The 26,912-nt window shown below is 35.2% G+C and overlaps 1 protein-coding gene and 3 non-coding genes across 7 annotated transcripts in view; all 4 read right to left on the bottom strand.

Annotated features, from left to right (window-relative positions):
* Positions 1-680: 680 nt before the first annotated feature.
* AOPEP (aminopeptidase O (putative)) overlaps positions 681-26,912 on the bottom strand; it is a 490,524-nt gene continuing 464,292 nt past the window's right edge. The window contains exons 15-18 of one of the 4 annotated variants that reach the window (XR_004229430.1): positions 9,452-9,538; positions 7,177-7,321; positions 4,746-4,993; positions 681-3,755 (exon numbers count right to left, since the gene is read on the bottom strand). Coding sequence is in view for 3 of the 4 variants with exons in the window: in XM_031937724.1 (XP_031793584.1) it covers positions 7,181-7,321; positions 9,452-9,538 (228 nt within the window). In the remaining variant the exon portion in view is untranslated. Of the gene's footprint in view, positions 4,994-7,176; positions 7,322-9,451; positions 9,539-26,912 lie in introns of all 4 variants that reach the window. The other 3 variants (XM_031937724.1, XM_031937716.1, XM_031937710.1) reach the window with 3 other exon arrangements.
* MIR24-1 (microRNA mir-24-1) lies at positions 4,378-4,527 on the bottom strand. Its single transcript, NR_105696.1, has one exon. It is a non-coding gene; the product is annotated as a microRNA mir-24-1 (primary transcript).
* On the bottom strand, positions 4,951-5,100 carry MIR27B (microRNA mir-27b). The gene has a single exon (NR_105695.1). It is a non-coding gene; the product is annotated as a microRNA mir-27b (primary transcript).
* On the bottom strand, positions 5,168-5,317 carry MIR23B (microRNA mir-23b). The gene has a single exon (NR_105694.1). It is a non-coding gene; the product is annotated as a microRNA mir-23b (primary transcript).

Below are 26,912 nucleotides of genomic sequence, written 5' to 3' on the forward strand. Positions count from 1 at the left end.
TCAATTTAATTTTTTTACTTGATAAATATAAGTGAAGATTGCCTTAAAAGGCATCAGTCTTCTCAAAAAAAGATCCCAGAAAAAGATCTCACATGTGCAAAAATGTTTGTAGTAGTCCTTCTTGTATGGTAAGAAACTGGAAATTGACTGGATGCCCATCAATTAGAGAATGGTTGGGTAAGTTATGGTATATGAATGTAATGGAATATTATTGTTCTGTAAGAAATGATCAGCAGGAGGATTTTCAGAAAAACCTGGAAAGATTCACATAAACCGATACTGAATAAAATGAGCAGCATCAAGAGGACACGGTACACATTAACAAGATTATGTGATGATCACCTGTGATGGACTTGGCTCTTCTCAGCAATGTAGTGATCCAAGACAATTCCAATTTGGGATGGAAAATGCCATCTACACCCAGAGAAAGAATTAGGGAGATTGAGTGTAGATCGAAGCATAGTGTTTTCACCTTTTGTTGTTGTTTGGGTTTTTCCCCCCTTTCCCATGATTTTTTTTCCCTTTAAGTCTGATATTTCTTGCACATGACAATTACAGATATGTTTTAAAATAATTGCATTTATTTAATCTATATTAGATTACTTGCTATACGGGAAAGAGGGGAAATAAAGTAGAGGGGGGAGAAAAATTTGGAACAAAAATGAATACTGAAAACTCTTTATATCTATTTGGAAAAATAAGATACTATTGAAAATTAAAAGATAAAGATCCCAGAATGCAACGTGGGCAGCAGCAGCACCCTCCCCTCCCCCCGGAAGGTAATTAATTCCAATATTCGTTTGCATGCTGCCGCTTTTACTGCTGACTTTGGAAATAAAGTCTTGATAGCTACTTTGTGTACTCCTCTCTCTTGTTCTGAATAGAATTCACATCAGGCTGTAACTGTATATGGTATTATTTCTAATAATTCTGCATCACTTCTGTACAGTCCTACCTAATGTAAAAATTAATTTCCAGTAAAAGTGATATGTAGTGCTTTTATATTTGTGTGCAATAGCTCTTCTTCCACTCAGATTATCTGAAGTAAAAAAAAACAAACAAACAAATTCTGTTCCACAATAAATACAAAATACAAAAGTAGTAAAGAGAAGAAGAGAAAAAGATTCCAGGTCAATTGGAATTCTTTATCTAAAAAACTACATTGGTTCTCTTGTTATCCCCTAAAGATTCTTTCCAGTTCTAATCTATATTATGTTATGTTGGTTTCCTACAAAAGATATTTTGTGCACTTACAAATGTTATTCTGAAAGGGATGCATAGGTTTAATGAGAATGCCAGAGGAGGTCCATGACACAAAAATAACTAGTTAAGAACTCTGAGGCTAGATGATATCCAAGTTCTCTTTAAACATGCTATGAATTAGAATTACATTAATGCTTCCTATGAAAAACTCATATTAATCAAGATGGCTTTAGGATCAAGGATAAAAGGATGAACCATGGTAATTTCTAAGCCAGGCTATCAATTTTTATTTTAAAGTTATCCTTTGCCTGTTGCTCTCTCTAGTAATATCATAAAGTTGGTGTGGGATAATTTTTAAGCCAGAACAGATATCTTTTATTGACAATAAATGTTTTAAAACAAGTTGTAAAATAAAAAAGGGCAGGAAGTATTCCGATCTACTGGATTTAATTTTGAAAGGGTTTTTTTTATTTTTAAAATCCTGTTTTTTATGTTGCTTCCAAGAAAATCCTTAGTATATAAAGGCAGTCACATGCGTGTCCTCTCTGAATCCCTTTCTAGTATTTAGACCTGGAAGATTTTCTAAGTTTTTGCTATTTCCACAAAGGAGAAGTAGCAAAAGCTGTATTCCACATAATCTCTGTGAAAACATGTGAAATGGGGCATAAAACTCTAATGAATAGCAGTCTGTAAGTCCATTTGATGGCACAACTACTTTGGTAGCCAGTGTAGGAGCTGGCTCAGCAGGATAGGGAACTATCTCCTAATCCTTACTGAGTTTGAAAGACTGAACTTTAAAGTTGCTGACTGGCCATAACCCAGGTAATTAAAAGCAAGTTTGGGGACTTTGGTAAAACATGGCATAAAAGAGAAAAGGGATTAAAAAAGACCCCTGTGTACAAAACTACCCAAATCATCAGCAGGACTCTGCCTTAATGACTGGGGCAGAAAGAGAGGTTTGGCTTTGATTTCTGGAAAGGAAACACTGGGATGTTTAGTTTCTACCATTCCATTGGAGGAAGATGCTGATCTGAGTTCAGTAAATAATGGAAAAAGTGACAAGGAAACATGATGTAAAATAAAAGTTTTCTTTGCCTTACACATAGTGCACCCCCTTCCTCATTTCACATCAGTCACTCACAGACATACAATACTAAAGGAAAAAAATATTCTACTGTCATCGTAGAAAAATAGGTTTGTTTTATTTAAAAAAAAAACAAATAAACAACCAACAATATACCAAATTTTCCCATTTTCCCTACCACTGTGATACATAAGATTATTAAAGAGATTTGAATATGGTAAACACAGGTAGTTATTTATAAACTCAACAAGGCAAATCTTTGGAGGAAAATCTTCTTTGAGTATTAGGGGCAAATTAGTTGAGACCTGATGCTTCACCCACAAAGGGCTTCTAAAGTATAAAGTATATTTATATATAACTGGATAATAAGACTGAAAGTAAAGGGCCCCTGGCAAATCCTACCCTCTTAAAACAAAAACTTTTTTTCCTTTGAAGGTTCAGCTTTCCATTCCTGCTCTGGGGCTCAAGAGAGAGCTGGATTCTGATGTAGTCATCACAAGCTGGTGATTCCTGAGATCCCATGGCATATTCAAAGCACCAGTAGTCTGTCCAACAGTCCCAAGTCAAGTGTGGTCAGCTTATCTCTCCTTAGGCAAGAGAAGGAAAGTGTTCCTTCTGCATTAAGGTCTAAAATCATGTCTTTATCTCTTCCCACAGAAATGAAGAAATAAATCCACGTGTGTTGTTACCCAATTGGAGTCCTTATCAAATTAGAAGAAACTGTTTCCCTTTCAATACAAGTTATATTAAATAATCCACTAAGTTTTTTCATTTGAAAGATCTCTAAAAACATCAAAAATCTCCTAAAATTCAGGTAATGTTTGTAAAGAAACCTCTTAAGAGTGAAACATTTTTGTAAGTTGTATTTTATTTGGAGAACATTTTAAACTTATTCTGTATCTCTGAGTAGCCCTTTAAAAAATACCTGGAAAAATTCAGAACAAAATTCCAAACATGGATATCCACAGAAAACAAATTGGGCATGATTGGCTGAAATGGCTTAGAAGAACTGCGCCAAATACATCTGGCCACTGGCTGGCCCCCCCTAGATAGAAACCACTGTGCTTTCTTCCTGGAAATTTTGAACTCTATCTATTCAGTCCCACATGTTGAAGGAACCAGCTCTTTTCAGTAGGTTTTACCAGATGCTTGCATGTCTGCATAGAGATTGTCATGGCAGATCTGAATCGCACACAAAAAATTCAGGACATGTGTGGAATAAGCTGGAGCTCTCACAATGAGGTCCTATGTGGGAGCATATATGTAAACGTATGTGGAGTTTCTTTTTCTATATGTTCAGTTGAAAGAAGCCTATGGAAGAGATAAGCAAAAAAGAAATAAATGTTTCTTGTCAGCTGATTGTTTTAGCAGTCATATAATCCTTCCTTTGATGTCCAGGGTCAATGAAATCCTAGTACCACCAGAGTTTAGGAGTAGATATATTAAAAGAATCTCTCTGTGATCTTTCCTGCAAAGGAAACAGCAATAAAATTTATTACTCAGTCCCAACGAAGGAATTCTTGTAAAGAGTCTCAATAAAGAGGTGTCTTTGTATTCCTTGCCACTTGGCTTTGAGAAAAAAAAGATTCATTGGAGGGCACAGGAAAAGAATGGTGTCTACAGCCCGTAACTCTTAAGTCTGGAATTTGCAATCCTACTGCTTTGCATTCAAAATATATGACATGAGCTTGACCATCCCATGGACTGTTATAAGATGAAAGAAATTACAGCAAAGGTTTCATTTGGTAGAAACACCATAGAACAACACCTGTATATGTCTTTGTGGTTTTTAGAGCATGTAAGCAACAGGAGACAAAGAAATATAGTCTATATATTGCTTTAAAAAAATCATTGTAAGTTAATCAAATTCATGGTTTAGAAGCTTACATACACTCTTCACATCTGCATATATTTGTGATTCTGAAAACAACATATACCAAAGTATCTCATATAAACATTCAGTTTTTTGGTCCCCTTATTCTATGAACACTAGCCATTTCCATCAGGCTGCTGCAGTAGGCGCTTGGGGCCATCTTCACCCTGCCAGGTATGGCTTCTGGTCAGCATCTGTGCCCTTTACAAAAGGGACGTAGTCTTTTTTGCTCTCGGGCTCGACTCCTGTTCCTGCTGAACTGAGCCAGTGTGTAAAATCAGAACTGTTATCAGCTCAGTAGGCACCGGAGGGCGGGTCCAATCCACAGCTCAGAACAGCAGCCCTGCTACCTGCTACCTGGAAGCTCCGCTGGGAACCAGCCAATCACTGGAGAAGACTAGAAAGAGTAGAGGCTATAAACAGAAAGGACATTTTGCCAAACCATCAAATCGGATAACAAGCAATCCTCTGAGAGGCGTAACATACCCCCACACACCATTACACAGCTTTCACTGACCTCCATGACTTTTCTGGAGAGCTCAAGTTTTCATAAGAATAGTTCCTTTATACCCAAGTAGATTTTACCTTCCAGACAAAACTAATCAGCACAGGTTCCTGAGATGTAGACAAGCCTCAGGACTTGCGGAAGATCCTCATATTCCTGACAGGGTGAAGTACATTCTTCAGTAAGTTTTCAGTCTTTTTTCCTGCTCTTCATCTCTTAGACAATGGCCACTTCCTAAGCGGGGCGGCTCGGCCAACGATCTCAGAGCCTCGTCAGTTCCCGTTTAAGGTTCCCATCTCACCTTCTCTTCAGGTGCAGAACTTAGCCACTGTGAACAAAGAGGAAATCAATTACTGTTCACCAATCAGCTAAGCTCTGCACCTTGTTAGAGAGGTCGTCCTCTGAGCATTATTAAAGGGCTGGAGAACATCTTCGGCGGTCACTTCTTTCTGTGTTTCCAAGCAAGTTCTACGGCACGTCTACGGACATTATCTATGGCTTCTGGAAGAGCAGCCAACGTCATGGCTGCGTGGTAATCCCTGGCAATGTGATTTTAATCTTAAGTCACAAATCAGCATGCCAGGAACCCAAGCAGCCAGAGCACTCAAGAAAATCATGGTGTCCTCTTGAGTTCATACTTTCACAACAAAAGGTCTCCACTAGGACTGTCTCCATCTTATGGGCTTGTTAATTTACCCGAACAGGTGAGTAGTTTGGCTTGGGTTTTTTGTTTGCTTTCTTGGTGGTTAGTCCATGTTCTATGAAGATCTTGCATTTAATTTTTTTTTTAAACAAGTCAGTTATAAATAGATCATTGTGACTGTGGAACAAAAACACAAGGGCACTGATAGAATTGCACAACCAGATATATTTACAGGATTTATTAGTATTTGAGAAGCACGGTTAGTTTTCAAACAAACAGTTCCAAGAAGGATGAATAGTTAGTCTATGGGATACTCTTCTAGACCAAGAAGAAAATTTTATTATTGGAAGTTGAGAAAGGTTAACCTGAGAGAAATAATCTACTTCACCCAATTCCATTCTACACTACATCCCTAATATTATCAGCAATCAACCCCCAATGTGAACTCATATTAAGCAAAAAAAAAAAAAACAAAAAACAGGCCCCAGAATTCACTCTGTGTCAAGCTATAGTCAAGAGGCAAAAGAATGGAAATAAAATAAAGATTACAAAGGAAGAAAAGGAGCAGATCTGCAAACAGGAATACTTTCAGATCTGTCCTCAGAACCAAACTCTGAGAGTGAAGTGTGGGATTCAATAAGATATTTTTTGTCCACAAAAGCCTGGTCAAGTAACAAAACAAAGTAATGGGTTCCATGTTCTTGCTTTGGTGTAGCTCAAAGAATTTGAAGAAATATTAATTCTCTGTGCAGTCAAAGAGGGGCAATCTGATCTTACCAATGACTCTAGAGCAAAAACAAAGGGCTTAGTATAATTGAGACTTTCTCAACTGTTCCTTATTAAAGCACTGATTTGAAAAGGCTGAGCTGCTAAGTAAATTTTTTTTATATCTAAGAATTTTAGATTCTAAGGTCCTAAATATTTTTAGAGTCTAAGATTTACACTATCTTTAGTATACTAAAGAATCATAATTATTACTCCCATTAGCAATGAGCTATGTTAAAAAAAAAAAAACATTCATAATTAACTTGTATTCTTGGTATTATACCTCCTCTCTGATCTAAATAAGATGCTTTAAAATAATCACCAGTTAGCCCAATAACCTGAACATTGTCTAAAAGGAAAAGTAACTTGGAAGGTTTCGGATCCTTTTCTTAAAAACAAGCCATAATAGACACTTGCTAAACTAAGAAGGCTGAATTTTGATCCTACAAATTGAAGTGAAAAGAAAAAAAAAAACATCAAAAAATATTCCCCCAACAGTCCAACAAAAGGAACAGACTGTCAAGATATGTTATATCATTAAGCAAAAATGTGAAGTATGTTGGGCTAGAAAGGACTCTCATACCAAACCTAATCAGTTATGTGCTGAGCATGCTGGTGCAAAGGTACTTTCACAACTTAAAAGGAGAAAACATTTTCACATAAAAATCTCAGGACTCCGTGGGAAGTAACATACGTTTTTATGAGAGAAAAAAAAAATCTTAAGTTACATGTGGTAATTTTTTGTATTTAGGTTTTTGTCCTTCCTCAGTAAGACCTCTATTGCTTCTCTCTAGTCATTTAGTTTTAAATGTGACCAAAAGCAAATTTTACTGAAGCTTTAAATATAAAAGCCATGATGTTTTAGTTTTATTAAATTACCAAAGAAAGATATGGTAAAAAAAAAACTGCTTAAAGCCATCTTCTGTCACATATGCCCTTCCCAACTCCTGATCCATTCTAGCAACTTGTTGAAAAGGTACTGCTGTGGTTCAGTAGACAGGCCTTCCCTGTCTTTTAGTTTATTAGACACCTTATTCCAACAAGCTGGGTGGCAGTTTTATATTTGCACCAAGCAAAGGAGAGAAAGAGGAGAAAATAATTACCTCTTTAAAATAACATTTCTGCTACCACCTTGGCTGATGATCTGTCCATGTCTTCCTTGGTCATCTCAAAGCACTTGTGAGCGAGTTGTTGTTGCTTTGCATTCTCACTCACCATCAATTCACCATAGAGATACACACCCATAGCCTGTGAAGGAAAATACACATAGCATAATAATTGCTTAAATACCGAGGATATGGTGAAATATATATAACACAATCTATCTATAAGTACATGCATAAAATATGTATGTCTTTGTGTGTGTGATAAGAGAGCTAAAGCTTATCTCATACAAACTACCTAAAAAATTGTACCTAATATAGAAATTTTAAAAAATAGATTTTCTATTTCAGTGTTTTCTCCCCTTTCTTGTCATCAAGAAGAAAAAAAGAAGCTGTCAATTATTCTAAGCTTTCAGTCACTGGAATGTGAGGATTTAGTCAACTTTTAAGAGACAAGAAGGACTTTGGAAATCATCACAGTTCAATCCACTTACCTTAAAGATAAAATGAACACCAGAGAGAACCCAAGATCATGCAAGGGCATAACATATACTACTTTTGAATAGAGGATATCAAGTTCTTGCTTTTATTGACTTGGATAAATGCCTCAGTTGAGAGAAACATACATGCACATACTCATGTAATTGAGGTTTCCTTTTTCAAAAAGACTCTTCTATTGGTCTTAATGATTCATGGTGGAGACTAAGATGATTTCAGACGCATTTCAGCCAGTTCACACACAAGTTAATTCTTCCAAGCTATTACATACTAGAGAAATGACAAATCTCCCATCTAACGCATAATGATGCTAACATGACATCATGAGGCACCCAGTGCCAGGAAGAATAATCAAGATGCAATTAGGAAAGATGCATTTTGGTTCCTTACAGCCTGATAGTTTTCCATGTAAGCGTCCAAAATAAGGCTGCAAACACTGGCTTTTCTGTTTCAACAAACATGCTGAAAACAGTCACATTTGCATTTTTCCCAGACTTTTAAAATAGCCAAGTCAATTATGATCTGGACAAGCTAAGAACTACTTTAATTTCACATGCAATCTTAGTCCAAAGCTCATTTATGCCACAGATTGCACCCTCCTGGAGCAAATTAAAAGGATCTAAAAGATAGTAGGATAAAAACTTAGTAGTTATAGTTTCCAAAAATTCTTTCCCTAGAAAAAGCTTTAAAATGTTCATCTTTATTTGGTTAAAAAAAAATCATTATTCTAAATATATAATAGTTAAACTTATTTTTTAGTATAGATCTTCAGGAGAAAGTTCTTTCTTTATCTTATTCTCCTTGTGTTCCCACTGTATTTGCAACCACCTCCTTCTTACTCCAGTGAGGCACATGTGACATTTCATAATGGCCAGAAGTTGTATGGTACTCTTTGTGGGGATAATTGGTCTTTGTTTACTGCTTGCCCCCAAACACTCAGAATGCTATCAAAAGTCTTTTTGTTTCATTCTTCACTTTAAAATGGATACATTCTGTCTAACTTTTTAATGCTTGCTATCTCGTTCAAAAGCTACATTCCACTGAGCCCCAACACACATCAAGGAAGCAAAAGTTTACATCACTGAAAACATTAATCACAGCAAAATTAGAAATGGTCATTCTTTTAATACTGGATTAGAAGTATGGAAGAGCAACTACTTCAAAAAACATGTGCCGTAACAGTCACAGCAAAGAGGGGTGGAAGTAGTGGTAGTAATGTGCTATTTGAAACACAAAAAGAACATGAAAATGTTTATCAAAAATGAAAGCGAACTTACAGAACTACAAAATTTTTAGATATCGGAGACACACATTTGTAAGTATACCTGTGTTTATTTTCCAGGGCACAATAGACTAAATGATAAAAAGCTGTTGGTAACCACAAAGTAATCTATTCTATCTGGTATTCTGTATATAAAAGCCATTAAATAATATTGTTAAATATAATGACAAGTCACAGATAGCATTCACTTGAAATACTCCTAAAAATAGATTGAATTGATTGAGATTGAGTTATGTTTATTAGCAATAATGGAATTATTTCAAATAGGAAAAACTCGTGTGTATGTGTGTGTGTAAATAAAATGTGTTTTTGTGTGCATGCACATGCAAAAATTCAACAGTGAGATTAAATGGTTTTTATTTGGGGGAGCTTCTCTGAAAGTCTTAAGGGGAGACACAAAATTGGTATTAAAGTAATCATATTCTAGTATTATGGTCTTGAAAAGACGTACAAACCTAAAATAATTGTCCTTCAAACCTATCAAATGTAACTTGCCTGATCCTCCAGAAGAAATCTTTCAACATCTTCATATGCTTTAGTGTATTTGTGCTTAATAACAAGTTCACACCAACGATGTCGAACCTAAAAGGACAAAGCAGGGAAACTTCTTAGAATGTAAGGCAGTTTTCAAGGTAGAATTTTTAGCACACATTTTTCAAAAGAATTAAAATCAGCATTTGTCACCAAATGAGAATTAATTATGGTCCTATTAAAAAATATCAGCTAACATTAAGTGAAAGATATTGTGAAACTAAGTGGGCTAGGGTGACTGCACATTTCAGACTGGCTTTAAATGCTTTAAAAGATTAGTGTAAAATAAAATCAGAGGAAAACAACAATTTGCAAACCAAGTTTATTACTTGATATGACTGATACAAATTGTTTTCTTCAAACCAGAAAATGATTTTTTAAATTTGCATCACAGCTTAATACAGTTCTATGCTACTGACTATAAGAATAAACAGTGTTACAAAAAAGGAAGTTATTGCATTACATATTCCCAAGTAAGAGTGCATTACGATACTATAATTCCCCATTGTTTTGTTTCTAACTGAGGAGAAAAACAAAAGCAGAAACATTTGAGTAAAACAGCTCTCTTAACAATGGAAACAGTGTGTAATGGTATTTAAAAAACTAAATTTATATTTTAAGCCTTTATCCCCCCCAAAAAAGATATTCTCTAGAATTTTGCAAGCATAGATTAGTCAAAAGAAAAATCTAAAATCTACTGCCAATACAGAAAAGCTTAATTGCTGCGGAGCCTGCTTTCTAAGAATAAAATGAGAAAGTGTTTTGAGCATTCAAATATAAGGCAAGATTATTTCAGATCACCTTAGAGTGTTTCTGGTTAAACAACAGTGTTGAACTGTATAGGGCCTAACTAATGATTCTTTATATTTACATGTTCTGGGCTACTTGAATTTGAAAAGAAACAACAAAACAAAACAAAACATCTACTGCTGTGACTTTAAGTGTCATTTCCCACTGAATCAAAGCTTCCTCAATTATAGTCAATGAGCAGTCTAACGTTTTATATTCCATTATTGGTTCAACATCAGCTCGAAAGGGGAAGTAGTTAAGTGCATTAAAAAGCCTACTTACATTACAGCTAGCTTTTACTGCCTTTGAGAGTGGGAGGCACTTTATAATAATCAGCTTTTTGTGGTAAGAGTAAAATGTAAGCGGTTTCAATATTTTTTGGCAGTCCAACTCCAAATTATATTATTATCTACTACTTTAGCAAGAACTCCTCTTGAAGATAAATTTATGGACAAACAATTAAGAATGAAGGAAAAGAAAAAATCTTTTAGAGTTTCATTTTTCTCTGAGGCTCTCTGCATGGTTCAATTTTTAAACAGTGATGATAAATGGGAATTCTATTGCTCTGCACTCTCCTATACAGGAGAACATTCTGAATTTTCAGGAAAGAGATGCCATCTTTAGTAGCTTTACTTACATTGAGGGAAAAATTTCAGAAGGTCACGTGAATGAACAGACAGTCTCATTATAATCATTTAACAAGGGAAGACTGGTTTGGGGAAACAAGGAATGTGAGTGAGATCTTTATGTCTTTAACAAACGGTTCCCTTCTATAGAACTAATGAAAAACAGCTAAGGCACAGAGAACAAAGACATGATTCCTAAAATAAAAGTTTGAGCACAACTTCCACATGATCAGCCTGGGCACAAAGGCAGTCATAGCTAATTCAAGGGGAGCTAGAACTTCTACCTACTCCACTCAACCACATACCTTTCATAGTCTTATTCAAAGATCAAGCACCATCTTGCAAAAAAAAGGGGGGGGGCGGAGAAGAAGGTGAGTTTGAGAGGGAAGCTTCTCATGGAGTATCTATATATCTACATATATTGCCGACAAATCAACTAAATAGAAAAGGCTTAATTAATGTTTGTTGATGGACTGATTTGTTATTTTGGCCTACAGCTATTTGAAACAGAAGAAAAGGGATGTCTCTAGATCTACTTGGCTTTAACTTGAAAAGAATGAAGACTTTTTGTTTGCTCTCAGTGAATTTTTCTAATTGCCATGAAGATTTTAACCCTCATCTTCTCCCCTGCCCCTCTGGAGTGGGAAATTTGAAGGAAGTCAAAGTACCAAGGTGCGACAACCTTATTGTACAGATGCAGCAGGTCTCTGAACAACTATCACTCAAATCTTTTTCACTTGGGGAAGGTTTTCGAAGTTTATGAGAAAGGTTTGGAAGGTTTTCCATACAAATGTGAAATATTTTTCTCTTTTCAGACCATTAAAATGATTTCTATTTGTGGTTAATAAATAATTTATTTTTAATAATTGTGTGCAATGTCTGACAAAATATACCCTCCCCCACCTTAAAAGATCACATTACAACAGGAAAGATAAAAACAAAATCCCTACATAAAGCTAAAAGTGTGACTATGGACAGGATGTTTAAAAATAAGCCACAAGGATGAGATATGGACCAAAGAGTGCCTACTAGATATTTCCTGTTTGAGTGCTTGGTATTTTACTTTTACAAATATCTGAGATAAAACCTTGGAAAAAATTCAGCAAAAAACTGAAATGGTCATTCCCCACCAAATGAGCAGTCTGCACCTCTATAAATCAATTAAAGATAATCAAAATTTATTAAGAATGAAATTCTCAGCACATTACATCCATTTCCCCAAATTTCACCGATAAGATTACAGATAGTTTTCTTAACAAACCAACCAACCCAACCTTCATATCTTAAAGAAGTATAGTATGTGGAAAGAAAGAGAGAAGCATTTAAGTTCCTACTATATACCAAGCACTTGATATAAACATTTTCTCATCTAAGGCAATGTTTGGCACAAGATCTTCAGCAGAGAGGGAAAAAAAATCTGAAGAAAGAACAAAAGTTGTTGTAGTAGTGGTAACAATAACAACCAACCAATGATAAAGATCTAGCCCACAGATTCTGCTCCTAAATTGCTCTATTTCTGTTTTCCTGCTTCACCTTATGGATCTAGCTGGGTTGAGTGACTTTCCTTATAATTAATTTAGCAACATAAGATCCTTTTAAAACTAAAAGTTAACATAACTCAACTTTTCTCAATTTATGGGGGTTAATCTATTCCCATGTATATTCTTTTTCTCTGTCTATTCTTTGGTACTTTTTATTTCTCCAGGAAGAATATGGGCTCCTTTAGGACATTAGACTGTCTCCTATTTCTTTATCATATCATAACACAAAAGAGAATGTTCTTCACAGAGCAGTTATTAAACCAAATGATCTCCCACGGTTCCTCTTATGGATTTTTCAATTCTAAAAAGCTGGTGACCCAGAAAGTAGACAATGTAAGTACCTCCTTTACCTGAACTCCTGAAGACAACACCCCTCTTTTTCTAAATGGTCTTTAGCAATATTGCTTTATCCCTCCCCATCCCTCAGCTGTGGAGAGAGACCCTAAAAGCAAAATTAACCACAGAGAGTAATTAAGGGAAAAATATCATTCTTTGCTGCTAGACAAGTAGCTTTCACCATCATGAGCTTCAGTTTTACACATAATATAGGCGGGCACAGAGACCTTCTGTTATTCACATATTCTGCCTGTGACAGAAAACTACATGGCAAGAAGCAGAAGAGAGTTCTCTTTTTTTTAAAAGTGAGAATGTAAATCTGCATTTATTTGTTCTTTGAATTATATCCATCCACTATCAGCTATCTGAAAGGGCAATGAAAAAACTGGGACTTATTTGTAAAACTAGCACTTAACTTAGATATTTGCACTCAAATTAAGAAGGAGAAACTACTCCAAATAGCATTTCTTTCTTCAAAATATCATCCTCTTACCATTGAATTCTCCCTTCCTAGCCTAACTACCTTAGAACCTTGTTGATTAAAAAATCTGATAAATACTTTTCTGTGACTTAAAGTCATTAAAAAAAAAAAAAAACTACTACCAAATTTTCTGAAGTTATCTACTAGATTTATTCTTGAAATGATCTAACGACATCAGGTGTAAAAATAATCTAAGAAAAGAAAGGAAGAATAAGAGGCAAGAGAAGAAAATCAATGGGGGAGAATGATAGACGTAACAGAAGGGACAAGTGAAAACAAAGAAAAAGAAATGTGGGGGAAAAACATAAAACACGGTTAAGAATTAGTGAAGTCTCTTAAGTACCAAGACTCCCCACCATTCCTCTGACTGATCTATCAAATAAGTTAAAACAGCAACAATGATGGTGACAATATTCCAAGTTTAAAGAATGTTTAATATGTTCACATCTATTTTCTCTCCATTTGCACAACCTAATGAAGTTAGTGAAGGTATTATCAGAGAAAAGGAAGCCAAGCATCTGATAGGTTAAATGACATACTAACTTACCTATAGCTAATTTGTAGGAGGGAGAGGTGAGAGCCATTACAACCTTTCTTCATTCTTAGTACAGTATATTTTCCTCTATAATACAATAATTGCTTTATATTTAGAATAATACAGTCTCAGATTAAGACATTATTTGAAACCATACTAATCACTTCTGCCAATACTTAAAACATACTGTGTTCTTCAAGAATGGCATGAGATAACTTAATAAGGGAGGTGACACGATTCATAGACTATAAAAGATTTTATATAAAAAATTTCAACACTTTATGTGGTCACAAATTACCAAATCATTTTCATTCTATACATAAATACATCACTTTGGATTTATTATTAATTTTTTTAAAAATCAGGCCTTCTATTTTCTTATGTTTTTTATTATAACTGTCAGTAGCTCTAGTTTGTTTGTAAGCCAAATCTTACAATAAAACACACTGAGGTTCAGTCTTGAATGATGGGTGGGCCTGAACCTCTGTGTACTTACTGTTCAGTCCAAGAAAAATAAATTTGCTTTTCAAAGCTCTCTATTCATAAATTATGGGAATTTGTAATGTGTAGTCATTAGTACACAGGTGGTATTTTTAATATATAAATTCTATTTCCATGGATGGAAATTTATTTGAATAAGATTTTCCAAGTTGTTGAATCACTTGAGAACAAAGCGCTGGTGATAATGAGGGCACAAATACTCGAATGGAATATATTGGCTCAGCATTATGACCTATTCTTACTGTTCTAAATCCCATTAAAAGCAATTGTAACAACAAACAAGACACAATGGGGAATGGAGTCACCATTCAGCAAAAACTGGGAAAACTGGATGGCTGTTTTGGGGTTTTAAAAACTTCTAACTCTGAACTTCATGCACGTGAAATAGTGAACTAACTGGATTAGCAACTTAAAATGTTTAATTATTAATAATAAATTATTATTTAATTGTAAGAAAAAGAAAAAATTGTCTTATAATTTATGGAGAAAAAGGACATTTTAAAAAAAGTCAACAAAACAAACAACTGAAAATAGTAAAACGTGACATCAGGAATCAGGAAGAACTTAGTCCATATCCTGTCTCAGATACATTCAATAAAACTATGTGACTGTGAGGAAGTTAACTTCTTTCAGCCTCAGTTTCCTCATCTGTCGATTGGAAAGAATAATAGTTATGTTACAGTTGTTATAAGGATCAATTATGTATATAGTACTCTGCAAACCTAAAGGTGCTATTTAAATGTCAACTATTATTAATAGTGGTGTAGAAAGTTCAAAAGATTCTGAGAAGAAATATTTGAAGGAACTGATGACATCCACATGAAAAACTGAGGTCAAAGGACATAAAGAGAATTTACAAAGAAGGAAATCTATAAATTTTTTGAAAACTTTTTTTTTAATGAGAGTAAAATTGATTTTAATCTTATATAATGAATCTGCTTTATTTTATTTGATTTTTTTCCTAGTAAATTTATTTATTTTTAATGCACATGTTGGGAGAGAAAAAACAGAGCAAAATGGAAAGACTATGAGAAAGATTTAAAAAAAAATAGAAAAAAGAAGTGAACATAACATGTGTTCATTTACATTCAGTCTCCTTAGTACTTTTTCTGGATGCAGCATTCATCAAAACCATTTGGTACTGGCTAAGAAATAGAGTGGTAGATCTGTATTTGATAAATCCCCAACTCCAGCTTCTGAAATAAGAACTCACCAATTGATAAAAATTGCTGAGAAAACTGGAAAATAATACGTCGGAAACACTATAGTGTTTCTCCACTCCATCTCATACTCCATACTAAAATAGGTACACATAATTTGGGCATAAAGGTTGATATCATAAACAAATTAGAAGAGCAAGGGGCAATTTACTCATCAATTCTTTGGAGAAGGGGAATTTATGTATGATCAAAGAAGAACTAGAGAACATTATGAAACACAAAAATGGACAACTTTGATTACATTAAATTAAAAAGGAAATATATAATGTTAATGGTCACTTATAAAAAAAAAAAGAGCAAGTTAATTCAAACATTGAATTAACAGCTTTGAGTTTTATTTTGAAGGGAGAAGGAAGCCAGTGAATATCTGATGAAGAAAGGGAGAAAGAAGAAGAGAAGCAAAAGGTCTGTGTTTTAGGACAGAAAATCTGAGTTCGGCAGAAAGAAAACCGATTAAGCTACTGCAACAGCAGGGAGTCCAGCAGGGATTGCAAGGTCAGGGTTACTTGAGCAGTTTGAAGACATCAGGGGCACCTGGTACTTGCAATATCAAAAGCATGAATTGCGCTGGGGACTGCAGCAAGCACCTGGCAGGTCAGTGGGAGGAGGGTAAGGGGCAACTCCTGCCTTCATCACTGCAGTCTTCCTCACACTGCTCCTAGTTCTACTATTGGGCTTCACTGCTTGGCCTGAGTCACCACTGTATCTCCAGCTTTGGGCTTGCTGATATCCCAGCCCAGGGTACCATTATGTACTTGTGGAAAGAACAAGAGACCACTCCCTAAGAGCAACATGAGCCTTGGTTCTGGAGCCTCCCTTTTGCTGAGCAAGATCTCAGCTGCAAGCCCAGAACTCTCCCTTTCTTGACTTTGCATACTGCTCTCCCTAGATACTGCCAAGTCCTTTGTTTTAAGGCACTACTACTGATCAAGGTGGTAGTTTGAGTGATTCCCCCTTCACCCCTTCTCTGCTGAACTTCTCAGAAGCACAAAGGAAAAAAAATCGAGACCAAACTCGGGAGGATTTCTTTAAGTGTTGGGCTCTTTCTAAATGGGTGGCTTGCTTCTTGACTGTGTCCAGAATTTAGCCATTTTTAAAAATCCAGGCTGACTGATCTCAGACAACTGTAAATTGTTCATTAACACTAACATTTACTTTTATTTATTTATTTATTTATTGATGAAGCAATTGGGGTTAATGACTTGCCTAGGGTCACACAACACTAACATTTATTAAATGCCTACTGTGTGCCAGACACTGTGCTAAACACTTTACAAATATTACTTCTTCTGATGCTCAAAACAAGCCCGAAAGGTAGGTGCTATTACCATCTCCATTTTGTAGTAAGAGGAAATGGATGCAGGCAGAGGTTAAGTGGTTTGCCAGGATCACACAACTAGTTAAGTGTTTGAGGATGGATTTGAACTTGGATTTTCTGATTCCAGGCTCAAGGCTTCATCCACTACACGGGCTAACTGAACCTATTTATTAAAGGAATAAAGAGAAATTCAAAACCTGAAAGGAGCACAGACATATCTTAGTGTCTCTGTTATCTGCCCCTTACCTCCTGTAATTCTGTCGAGTGAAGGGGAGAAGGAACTCAATATCACCCCAGTTATAATTTGTTCCATCCTGTAAAAAGCCTAGGGGTTTGGTGAATAATTTGTGCTTTGTTCTACACATTTATTTGAATTACTTTTTGTAAAAAGAAAGAAACAAATTAACATGCTTCTCATCACTTTAGTGGAACGTTTGGGATAAGGAGAATAAAAGGTAGTTGAAGTAGAAAAAGGCATACCCCAGTGTACCTCTCTCACTCTCTTTTTCCCCCCAATTAAAAAAAGGAGCTATAAATATGATTGAACTACATCTTGATGGTCGGTGCTTGGTGATCCTCACAAATGGAAGGAAATATAAAACCTCAAATAATCCTGGGCTCTACTTCTCACAGACACTAAGATATGCTAGGCCAGTGAACTAGAGGAGGAGGAGGAGGAGGAGGAGGAGGAGAAAAATCCTGCCCCAAGGACTATTTTCTCCACTCTGGCCCACCTCCCACCCCCCCAGCATGGTTTCTTGCAGCCCATACCTTTCTGAGGAAGCAAGACATGGGCACAAGGCCTAACCATAACAGAGCTTCCAAATCACTAAATTACCACAAGTACTCTAAGACCACAATCCAGTTAGAAAGTTTCTAATTCTAACCCTGAGACCCCAACCCTCAAAAGCTAGACTGGCTCCACAGCAGAGATTCTCAGTTATCAGATAATGGGGAGCAGCCTAAATTTAGACCAGATTTCTTATTCTAAGGTACATGAACTTGAAAACATATGTATATGAATATATATTAGACAGATAACTATTTTAATATAATTAGTTTCCTTTTTAACTTCATGTGTCTTTTTATATATTTAAAAGTAACATCCTAGGAAATCTTATGTTTTCCAGATTGCCAAAGGTGTTCGTGACACCAAAAATGTTTAGACAAAATCTCTAAGAAATGAACAATAGTGTAACAATATCAGGGAATATAGTATTTGCACCAACATATGCACAGTGCTAAGCTTCAGGCTGATCAAGGCAAGTTAAAGCACACAACCTGAGGATGATATAAGCCAAAAAAGATAACACTGATGTGACTATTCAAATATGTATTTTTATATACAATGGGAAAAACCTTCAAGACATCAATAGAACTGAGCTGACAATTAATCCTTCCAAGGCTATACACAAGTGTTAACAGGTATGGCATGCTAGGAACGTAAGAGTGAATTACTGGAGCTTTGCACAAAGGGAAGCAGAAAGCTACCCTGGATGTTAGGGCTGGAAAGACTTTCGAGAGTCCTCAGGTCAGCCTGACATAAGAACAAGCAGGAAACAAACTCTATGATGTGGCTAGCTATGCACAGAACTACCATCCCAGAGGCCCAAACTCATCGTCCAAGCTACATGGGGGTGGGGACTACTTAGGCCCAAGGAAATTTTAAAACCTGAAGGTACCTTAGAAAAAGGTTCTAGTTTTATAGATGATAAAAGTGAGATCCAGAGAGTTAACTTGCTTATGGTGACAGCAGGAGGACCTTGAAGACTGTCTAGACCCTTCATTTTATAGATGATAAAAGTGAGATCCAGAGAGTTAACTTGCTTATGGTGACAGCAGGAGGACCTTGAAGACTTATATAAGTTATTCCTCTGATTGGATTATCAGGATTGGATTACTAATTTGATGCAGTATAATCTCTATTGCTAGAAGTTGACAGCATTTTTATGCTTCAAAAGGGAGAAAATTTTCAGAGGAAATAGGATTTCAAGCAGCACAACAATTCAAACAGAAAGAAGGCATTCCATGCCAGAAAGCAGCATGGCCTCAAGAGAGTGGGCAGTTTCTTGAACTACTAACTAGCCAGTGATAGCCTACAAAAAGTACACAAAGTACTTGGGTGCCAGTTAGAAAGTTTTAGAGAAAAACAGGTTGTAAGAGTCATATGACAAAAGGAGAAATGGAAGGCAAAAAAGTTTTCCATTTATATCAGTGAAGCCCAGTGAGAAGTGGAATAATGACTCTACAAGAACTAGTTTTTGTTCCAATATTTCCCAATTACTATGAGAAAAAAGATTACAAAGATGAAGTGGGAAGAAAGGGATCAGATGATATGGAGGAAACCAGATGGAAGTCTTGAAGCTAAGAAGAATCAAGCAGAAATCTCTCTAGATGGTGATTAAAAAAACCAATACTGGAATGAAAAGAATTTCTCTATGCAGTAAGATAGAGCAAAGTCATTTCTCCAATAGTACAAGGAGAAAAGGGCTGGGCTCAAAGGAAGTAAGAATGCTCATGGATGAAGAGCTGTACCAGATTCAAGATCTAGTACTGATTATGGGGAGAACAAGGAAAAAGAAAGAAGATATGGAATGTGTGTGCTTATTTTAAGTGATCTAAAGATTCCAATGGGTTAGACCTATAACCCAAGAAAGAACAATATTTTTTTTAAAAGGCCCCAAAGCATATATACACCAAAATATTTATAGCAACACTTTTCATAGTATCAAATAATTGTAGAGAATGTTGATAGCGATCAGATAAGGAACAACCAAACAAGTTATATTTCATGAATTTACTTATTTCCTTCCTAAATCAGCTCAGGTTTCTATAAAAAATTAGCTTCTATTCATGAATCTCTTGCCCTCTTGTCTTATCATTGATCATGTCTTGCCTAACCTTGAATCCTGGATTACTCTTACCTTCTGTCTCCTTGTTTCTATTCATATATACTAAACAGATTTTTAAAGAAACCAGAAAACCACACTGATTGGGTCTACTACAAATATGTATTATCTGCTATTAAATCCTTACAGCAGAGCAAGGCAATTCTACTCACCTCCAACTTGCTACTCTACTTTCCAATAGGGGCTATTCCAAGCCTCTCCTCAATTCACCCACAGTCCCCTACCCCTCTCCCCCTACAAACTCTCAGGTGAGGATCTCAACTCATTCGGCACCAAAACCTGCCCTTCTTATCTTTTATCCCTCAGAAATTTTTCTCCCCACATTAAAGCCTTAAAGTCCCATTTCTGTCTGACTTTGTGATTGATCAAAGCATTTAATCTTCTGGTGCCTTCTTAGTCAAATTGTGTCACATAATCCCCAGTAGAGTCAGAACCAGGTTAAAATGTAACTGAGAAAATACTTAAAATATACAAAAATACAACATAGATAATGTTACATTTCTAAAACCAAGGCCAATATAGCATCTTTAGATATGTATTAGTAAACCCTTCTTCCATTTGAGTTTGATACTATTGCTCTAGGCAACTCTCTAAAACTCATGGGGCCAATCTGTATTGGTCTAGTCCTCTCTTATCTATAAATTTAACAAAGTAATAGCAAAACTTTCCTGATTGTTGTTGTGTCTTCTGACTTTTCTTTTACTTCAAAAAAAAAAATTCAACTTGTATAATCTATATCAAATCACTTACTATCTCAGGAAGGGGGAAGATGAGAGAGGAAAAGAAAAAAAAATTTAAGGAATGCTAAAAACTGTCTTTACAGGTAATGGAAGAAATAAATTAAAAAAAAAAAAAAAACCTATGCTCAAATGATGCTCTGCTTCGTTTTCTTACTTTCTGCTTTTGCATTTGTATTACCATTTACCAATTTCCCCATCTTCAACTCCTTCCAGCCATAAATAAAAGTCTTTCCTTATAAGTAGTAGTAGTAGTAGTAGTAGTAGTAGTAGTAGTAGTAGTAGTAGTAGTAGTAGTAGTAGTAATTAGCACTGCCATTGCACTTCAAGGTTTTGCAAAGTGCTTTACAAACATTATCTCATTTGATCTTCACAACAACACTAGAAGGCAAGTGTTATTATTCCCATTTTACAGAAATAAGTATAGGCAAGTAAAACAAACATTCACATTGGCTGTGACTGCAAATGTTTGCCTCATTCTATACCTCTAGTTCACCACCTTTGCCAAGAGATGAGAAGCATGTTTTGGCATTTTCTGAAGTCATGACTAATCATTACCTTGATCAGATTTAGTCTTTTGAAATAAAGTCTTTCAAAGTTGTTTTCTTGCCACTAGAATTTCTCCCTTCCTTGCCATTTGCTTTTATGTAATTTATTTATTTATATATTCATATATTTCTTTGGTTTTTTGCTGAGGCAATTGGGGTTAAGTGACTTGCCCATAGTTACACAAATAGGAAATGTTAAGTGTCTGAGGTCACTTTTTTGACTTCAGGTCCTCCTGACTTCAGGGCTGGTGCTCTACAACACTGAGCCACCTATCTGCCCCTATTGTAATATATTTATTTATAAACATACTGTCTCCCCCAGTGAAATGAAATTCCATGTGGGCAGGGATTTCATTTTTGTTTTTGTATCTCCATAAATACACATATCTCCCAAGAAAAATAAAGTTTAAAAAGCATGCTTTAATCAGCACTCAAAAATTCATCAGTTCTTTCTCTGACAGCAAATAGCATTTTTTATCATAGGTTCTTTGGAATTATCTTGGATCACTGCTTTGATCTGAGAAGCTATTACTAGGCACAATGTTCTCCTGGGTCTACTCATAGTGACCTTTTTTCAATGCACACCTCAATTTATAATATACTTTGGAACCTATGCAACTAAAAATCCCTATAATAAGGCTGTTACCAATAATAGCCCATTCATTCATCCATAAGCTAACCTCCTCAAGTCTTAAGAGACCATTATATCCTATAAAATAAATGAAATCTTCACAGGCCAAGTTGATATCCCGTCAGACTCATAAGGTAAAGAGAGATTAGACATAATAGCATAGGAAATGTTCACTTGAGCTGTTGTAGCTCTTTTTGTAGCCATCACATCATTAGTAGAGTTCAAATATACCCTAAAACTTCTAGCTCCAGGATATTAAAGACAACCTGCCCTCCATTAATGGGTTTCAAACTGTAGCTGGTTAGAATTCTGGAATCATAATGCCCTCCAGAGAAAAAAATTAATCCCATAGTTCAAAGTTCTCCAAATCCACTGATACCTCTTCTGCTAGAGAGCTCTGTGTATTTAGAAATTGAATTATATTTGTTCCCATTTTAAAACACTTCACACAGTTGCCTCATTTATCTTCAAAACTCACTTCTTCCCAATGTCCAATCAACTTCCGCTAATTATATCAGCAATAATGTCTCAGGTGCTAATAGTCTTTAATCCCTAATAGAAGGTTGCTCTAATAATAGTTTAGGGCAGTTTACAAAAGAACTGAGCTGAAATGGAGAAGAGAAAAAAGGGAGAGGTAATAGGCAATATTTGAAATCCTGAATCTGTCACCCAGGCAGATTTCCCTATCTCCCATTTTACACATAATGAAATTCTCATTTTGTCCAGATCGTGTAACACTCTTAATTAGGCCTCTCTACCCCACTCAGTTTTTTGGCCTCTTCACAGTGTTCTTCATTTTGAATTACTTGTATTGTTTCCACAATTTAGGAAATTATATTGCACAGTAAACTAGTAAAATTTTCTTAAGAAAGCTAGATACCCATTTTTGTTGTTTGCAAATAGGATACCTCTTCTTCTTTTAGGACTTAATTTTTAAATGTAACAAAAAAAGAGATAACAATATACCAGAAGAACCGATCTGGGGCAACTATTAAACCTCATTAAAAGTCCCATTTAAAATACATGTTAAGCTAAAATTTAAAGCTCATGGCTTATGAAAGTTAATAATTCTATCATCATAATGAATAAACTTGCTTTTTAAATTTGTGTGCTCAGATAAGATTTAATTTTGCTTTATAGTTAATTTACTGCTGTTGAAAGGAGCATGCATTAATGCCTTAAGTCATTTGTAAAGGAGGTATACAAAGCAAACAGGATTCCCTAGTTAAGTACCTAGATTCAGGGCTATAATTATGTATGGACTGTTTATAATAACAGGCCAACTGTGTGGATACAGTGTTGTGGTTCCTAATCTATTAAGACCTGCAGCTTTAATAATTTGTTGAATTTCATGACCCTGTCGTTCCTTGCCAGTTCTGTTTTCAAAGTATAAGACATACTTTAAAAATTAAAGTGAATTAAAATAAATTTGTTTTGAACATTTTAGAACACTTTTTAAAGAGGAAGCATTCTGCTTTCTTGTTCAATATTTTTATTAATTATAAAATCCACCAAGTTATACTAAATCCTCAATTAAGATTCAGTGTTATTAAGTCAAACAGCATGAGTTTAGAATCCAGTAATCCAAATTCAGATCCTGTGGGAGCTAAACTTTCCTGAGGTACTAGAAACTGCATTTACTTAGAATCTTACAAATTTAATTAAAAGGGCTTTTAACTAAAAAGAAATGGATGCAAAGAATAGAAGCAAATGGATGGCTCTATATATCTACTAGGCTAGATCCCACAAAAGGAGCTATAGGGTAATCATAAGTATAACCATTAAGTCTATAAAAGACAATATTCAAGAAAGAAGCTATTAAATACAAAACTTCAACTGTCAATGTAAAAATGTACAAAGCCTAGCAAGATGAAAATGGAAAAACAGATTGCAAAGGAGGCAGATCTGACCCTAAAGATATCAGAAACTCTGGGGTAGGAAGGTGGGAAATTCTAAGGGGAAAAAAAAAAAAAAAAAACAACTAGATGAGTAGTTTAGGAAACAGATCATAAGATTGGAATAAAGGCATGAACCCAACCTATCCAGACATCTGCTGCTAAAAGCAGAGCATACAATAATTTCTTGACTTGCTTTAATGATAATTTGATCCTTCAAAAGATAAAGGAAGGGGAATTTCCATAATGGGTCTAATAAGGAAAGAGCATGGTAGTAAAGGAGAGGGAAAAAATGGTTTGGTGGAGTAAAAATTATTAGAATTTTAAGGATATACACTATTTCATCTTAGAATTTGTGATAGAAAAAAACAGAAGAAAGCTTGCTGTAGTCTTACTTGTATCCTGTATTTAGAGCAAAGATTTAAAAAGGGTGAGAGAAAGGATACAACGGATACTATACAATGAAAATTTACAGAAGAATTGTGTCCAAGAAGGATGGGGATTTATTATGAACAAAATTCTGAAGGCAGAAGGAAGAAAAGGAAAAAATAACATAGATGTAACAAGGAACTTGCTAACCAATTTAGATTTTTTAAAGTGTATGCTTTTAAATACCTCTTAAAAATGCTAAAACTGATCAAACCCCTTAAATTTAAAAGGGGTTTAAAATTTGGGGGGAGTACCTGGAATTCAAAATTGCATGTTTATGCTGTATTTTTTAAGTTAGTTTATCTTATTTCAGCTAAATAGTGATAACACTAATTTTATGTTGATACGGTGATATTTTGCATCTCTCTTTATCTTAGGCATGTATACATTATCACAAATTTAGATAGAATAAAATAACTACAAAAAGAAATAAAAAATGCAGAGATGTCAGAAGCAAATAGAAGTACCAGAAAGAGAAGCAAAATAATTATACAGAGAAGCAAAAATCATGATAGAACAAGTTCAGGACCAACAAATCTCAGAATACTCTCAGAGACAGACAATCTCAGAGTAACAAAAAAGCATTGTTTTTAAAGCCATATTGGGAGAAAAGAAAAAGATTAAAGAAAGGGTTAAAATCCACTGCCCTTTATGGCTAAAACAATGGTAAGAAAAGATGGAAAGGACATAGAACTCCTTAATTTTATATTATAAAAAGAAGGCTCTTTGGGCTGATTTTATATTTAATGCACACTTAAAAAAAAAAAAAAAACTGTACACAGCGAAAAATTCAGTTTTATAAAAAAATCTTTTTTTGGGGGGAGAGGGAGGTAGAAGACAGGGATATGTTCATGTAGATGTCTGTCTAGTTAACAGAGGGAAGATTAAATGATCAGGGAAGAAAAAATACTTTAGTGTATTATATTCATTTCAATATATATATATATATATATATATATATATATATATATATATATATATGAAAAATTACCTTTCCCACCAAAATTCTTATGTATCAAAAGAAGCAGTCCTTTACATGATGGTTTGAATCTAAAGCATGTATTTTGATTTAATAATTTCATCCCTATTATCCCTTGAGAACATGTATTAAATGCATTCATGTTTTCTATAAACAATCTATAGCCAAATCTTTAACCAAGGATACCAGCGGCAGTGGTCACCAGTAGCACCAAATCATCAACAAATGATAACAACACTCTTAAAAACATAATTCTTGATTGATAAATCAACTAGATTTGAATTATATGTTATCAAAAGGGTATGATATTACATCTTTCCACATATGAGTGCCAGTTCTTGTTAAAAAGGAGGAAAGCAATACGTCACATAACTGGATTGGGGTCAGTTTGGATTCAGACAGGAATATTCCCATTTGAAACTGCCATCTTGAAAAAAAGGGTTAACATTCCCAGATGAAATAGCTAAGATTCACACAGCATTTCAATATTTGCAAAACACTATATAATTTCACTTGAAATTTCACCACAACTCTAAGAGATACATATTTATATAGTATAATAGGAATAATTATTCCCATTTTACAAATAAAAGAAAGATTAACTGGCTCATTCTTGCTCATGCAGCTAGTGTCAATATTAGGATTTGAACCCAAGTCTTCAGGCCTCCAGCATTCTATGTGCCTTCTCCAAAACTTGGAATGGGAGAAAAGTGGCTAAGGAGCTGGCTAGAAGTTCAGCGTAATGGAGAAGTACAGAATGTCCTGCCTGAATCTAATCCATGTGGAGGCTTGATGAGCTTGCTGCTGAATGGCATCTTATACCACCACTTTAGAGAAATCCCATGCATCTTGTGATTGCTTACTGTTCATTTATAGGATGGTGTCACAAAGCATTTTGACTGGCTATTGAGTTGGAAACTGAGTTGGAAACAAATGTTTCAGGTAGATGGTTTTCTTGTCTGGTAATTTTTAAGTAAGTAAAAATTGGCAGGAGCTGCCAAGAAGGGGAAGCTGCCTGGCCATGTGTTCCTCAGTACATAATGCTTCCATTTCTGCAGTTTCTTCTTTTACAGTTTTATGTGAAGTGCTTTGAGATAGGAGATCCAGGTGATCACAAAGAGCCATCAAAGAGGGTCCACTGACAATCAGAAATAGTAACAATTCTGAGAGGAGCACAAACAGTAGCCGGGCCATCCATGTAACCCAGATCAACAAGGGAATGACTCGTATAAGAGCCAAACTCTGGAGTAAAGTTGGTAGGACTCTAAACAGGGAGAAAAGGATTCCTGGTGCAAGAACTTCTTTTTTGTTTCACATGTGGCCTATGGGGTGTTAGGGAAGTCCCCACATAGGAGTTATAGTATGAAGATCAGGGGCCTGAGGATTGCTTGCTTGCCTAAGACTGGCTGACAGGAGGCAAAGCCGTGGGATGCAGGGTAGGAAGAGAGCATGTTGGAGCTATCTCTCCTTTTTTTTTTCCCCCAAAGAAAATCATGTTCATTTTGTTGAGTGATAATTCATTCTATCAATATTGCCCTATTCACCAAATGCTAAGAAGACTTTAGGAATTTCTGGCTGAAAAGAGGAAAAGAAATTAATCCTGAATGCCGTTCCCCAAACAGTGTTCATAACATATACCTAACCTCAAATGAAAGGCAAAGATCTAAATAAGGTTAATGGAGCCTGAACCTCTTTGCCATACTCAGAGGTTAAGCCCTCTGTAAACTCCCAGGGGAAAAAGATGACCAAGCTAGAAATTCAATACAAAAACAACACTGATCAATGGATAGAGTACCAGATGTTCCTCTTTATTTTCCTCAATTCAGCATATTTTCTTGCTATATAAATGGTTCACCTAACATTCTACCTTTAGGAGCTAAAGAATAAAAAAAAAAATTATAATAAAACCCAAAGGTGTAAAAATTTGGAGTACTGAGACACAAAAAGGAT

This window comes from Sarcophilus harrisii, chromosome 1 (genome assembly GCF_902635505.1).
Source record: "Sarcophilus harrisii chromosome 1, mSarHar1.11, whole genome shotgun sequence".
Classification (NCBI taxonomy): Eukaryota; Metazoa; Chordata; class Mammalia; order Dasyuromorphia; family Dasyuridae; genus Sarcophilus; species Sarcophilus harrisii.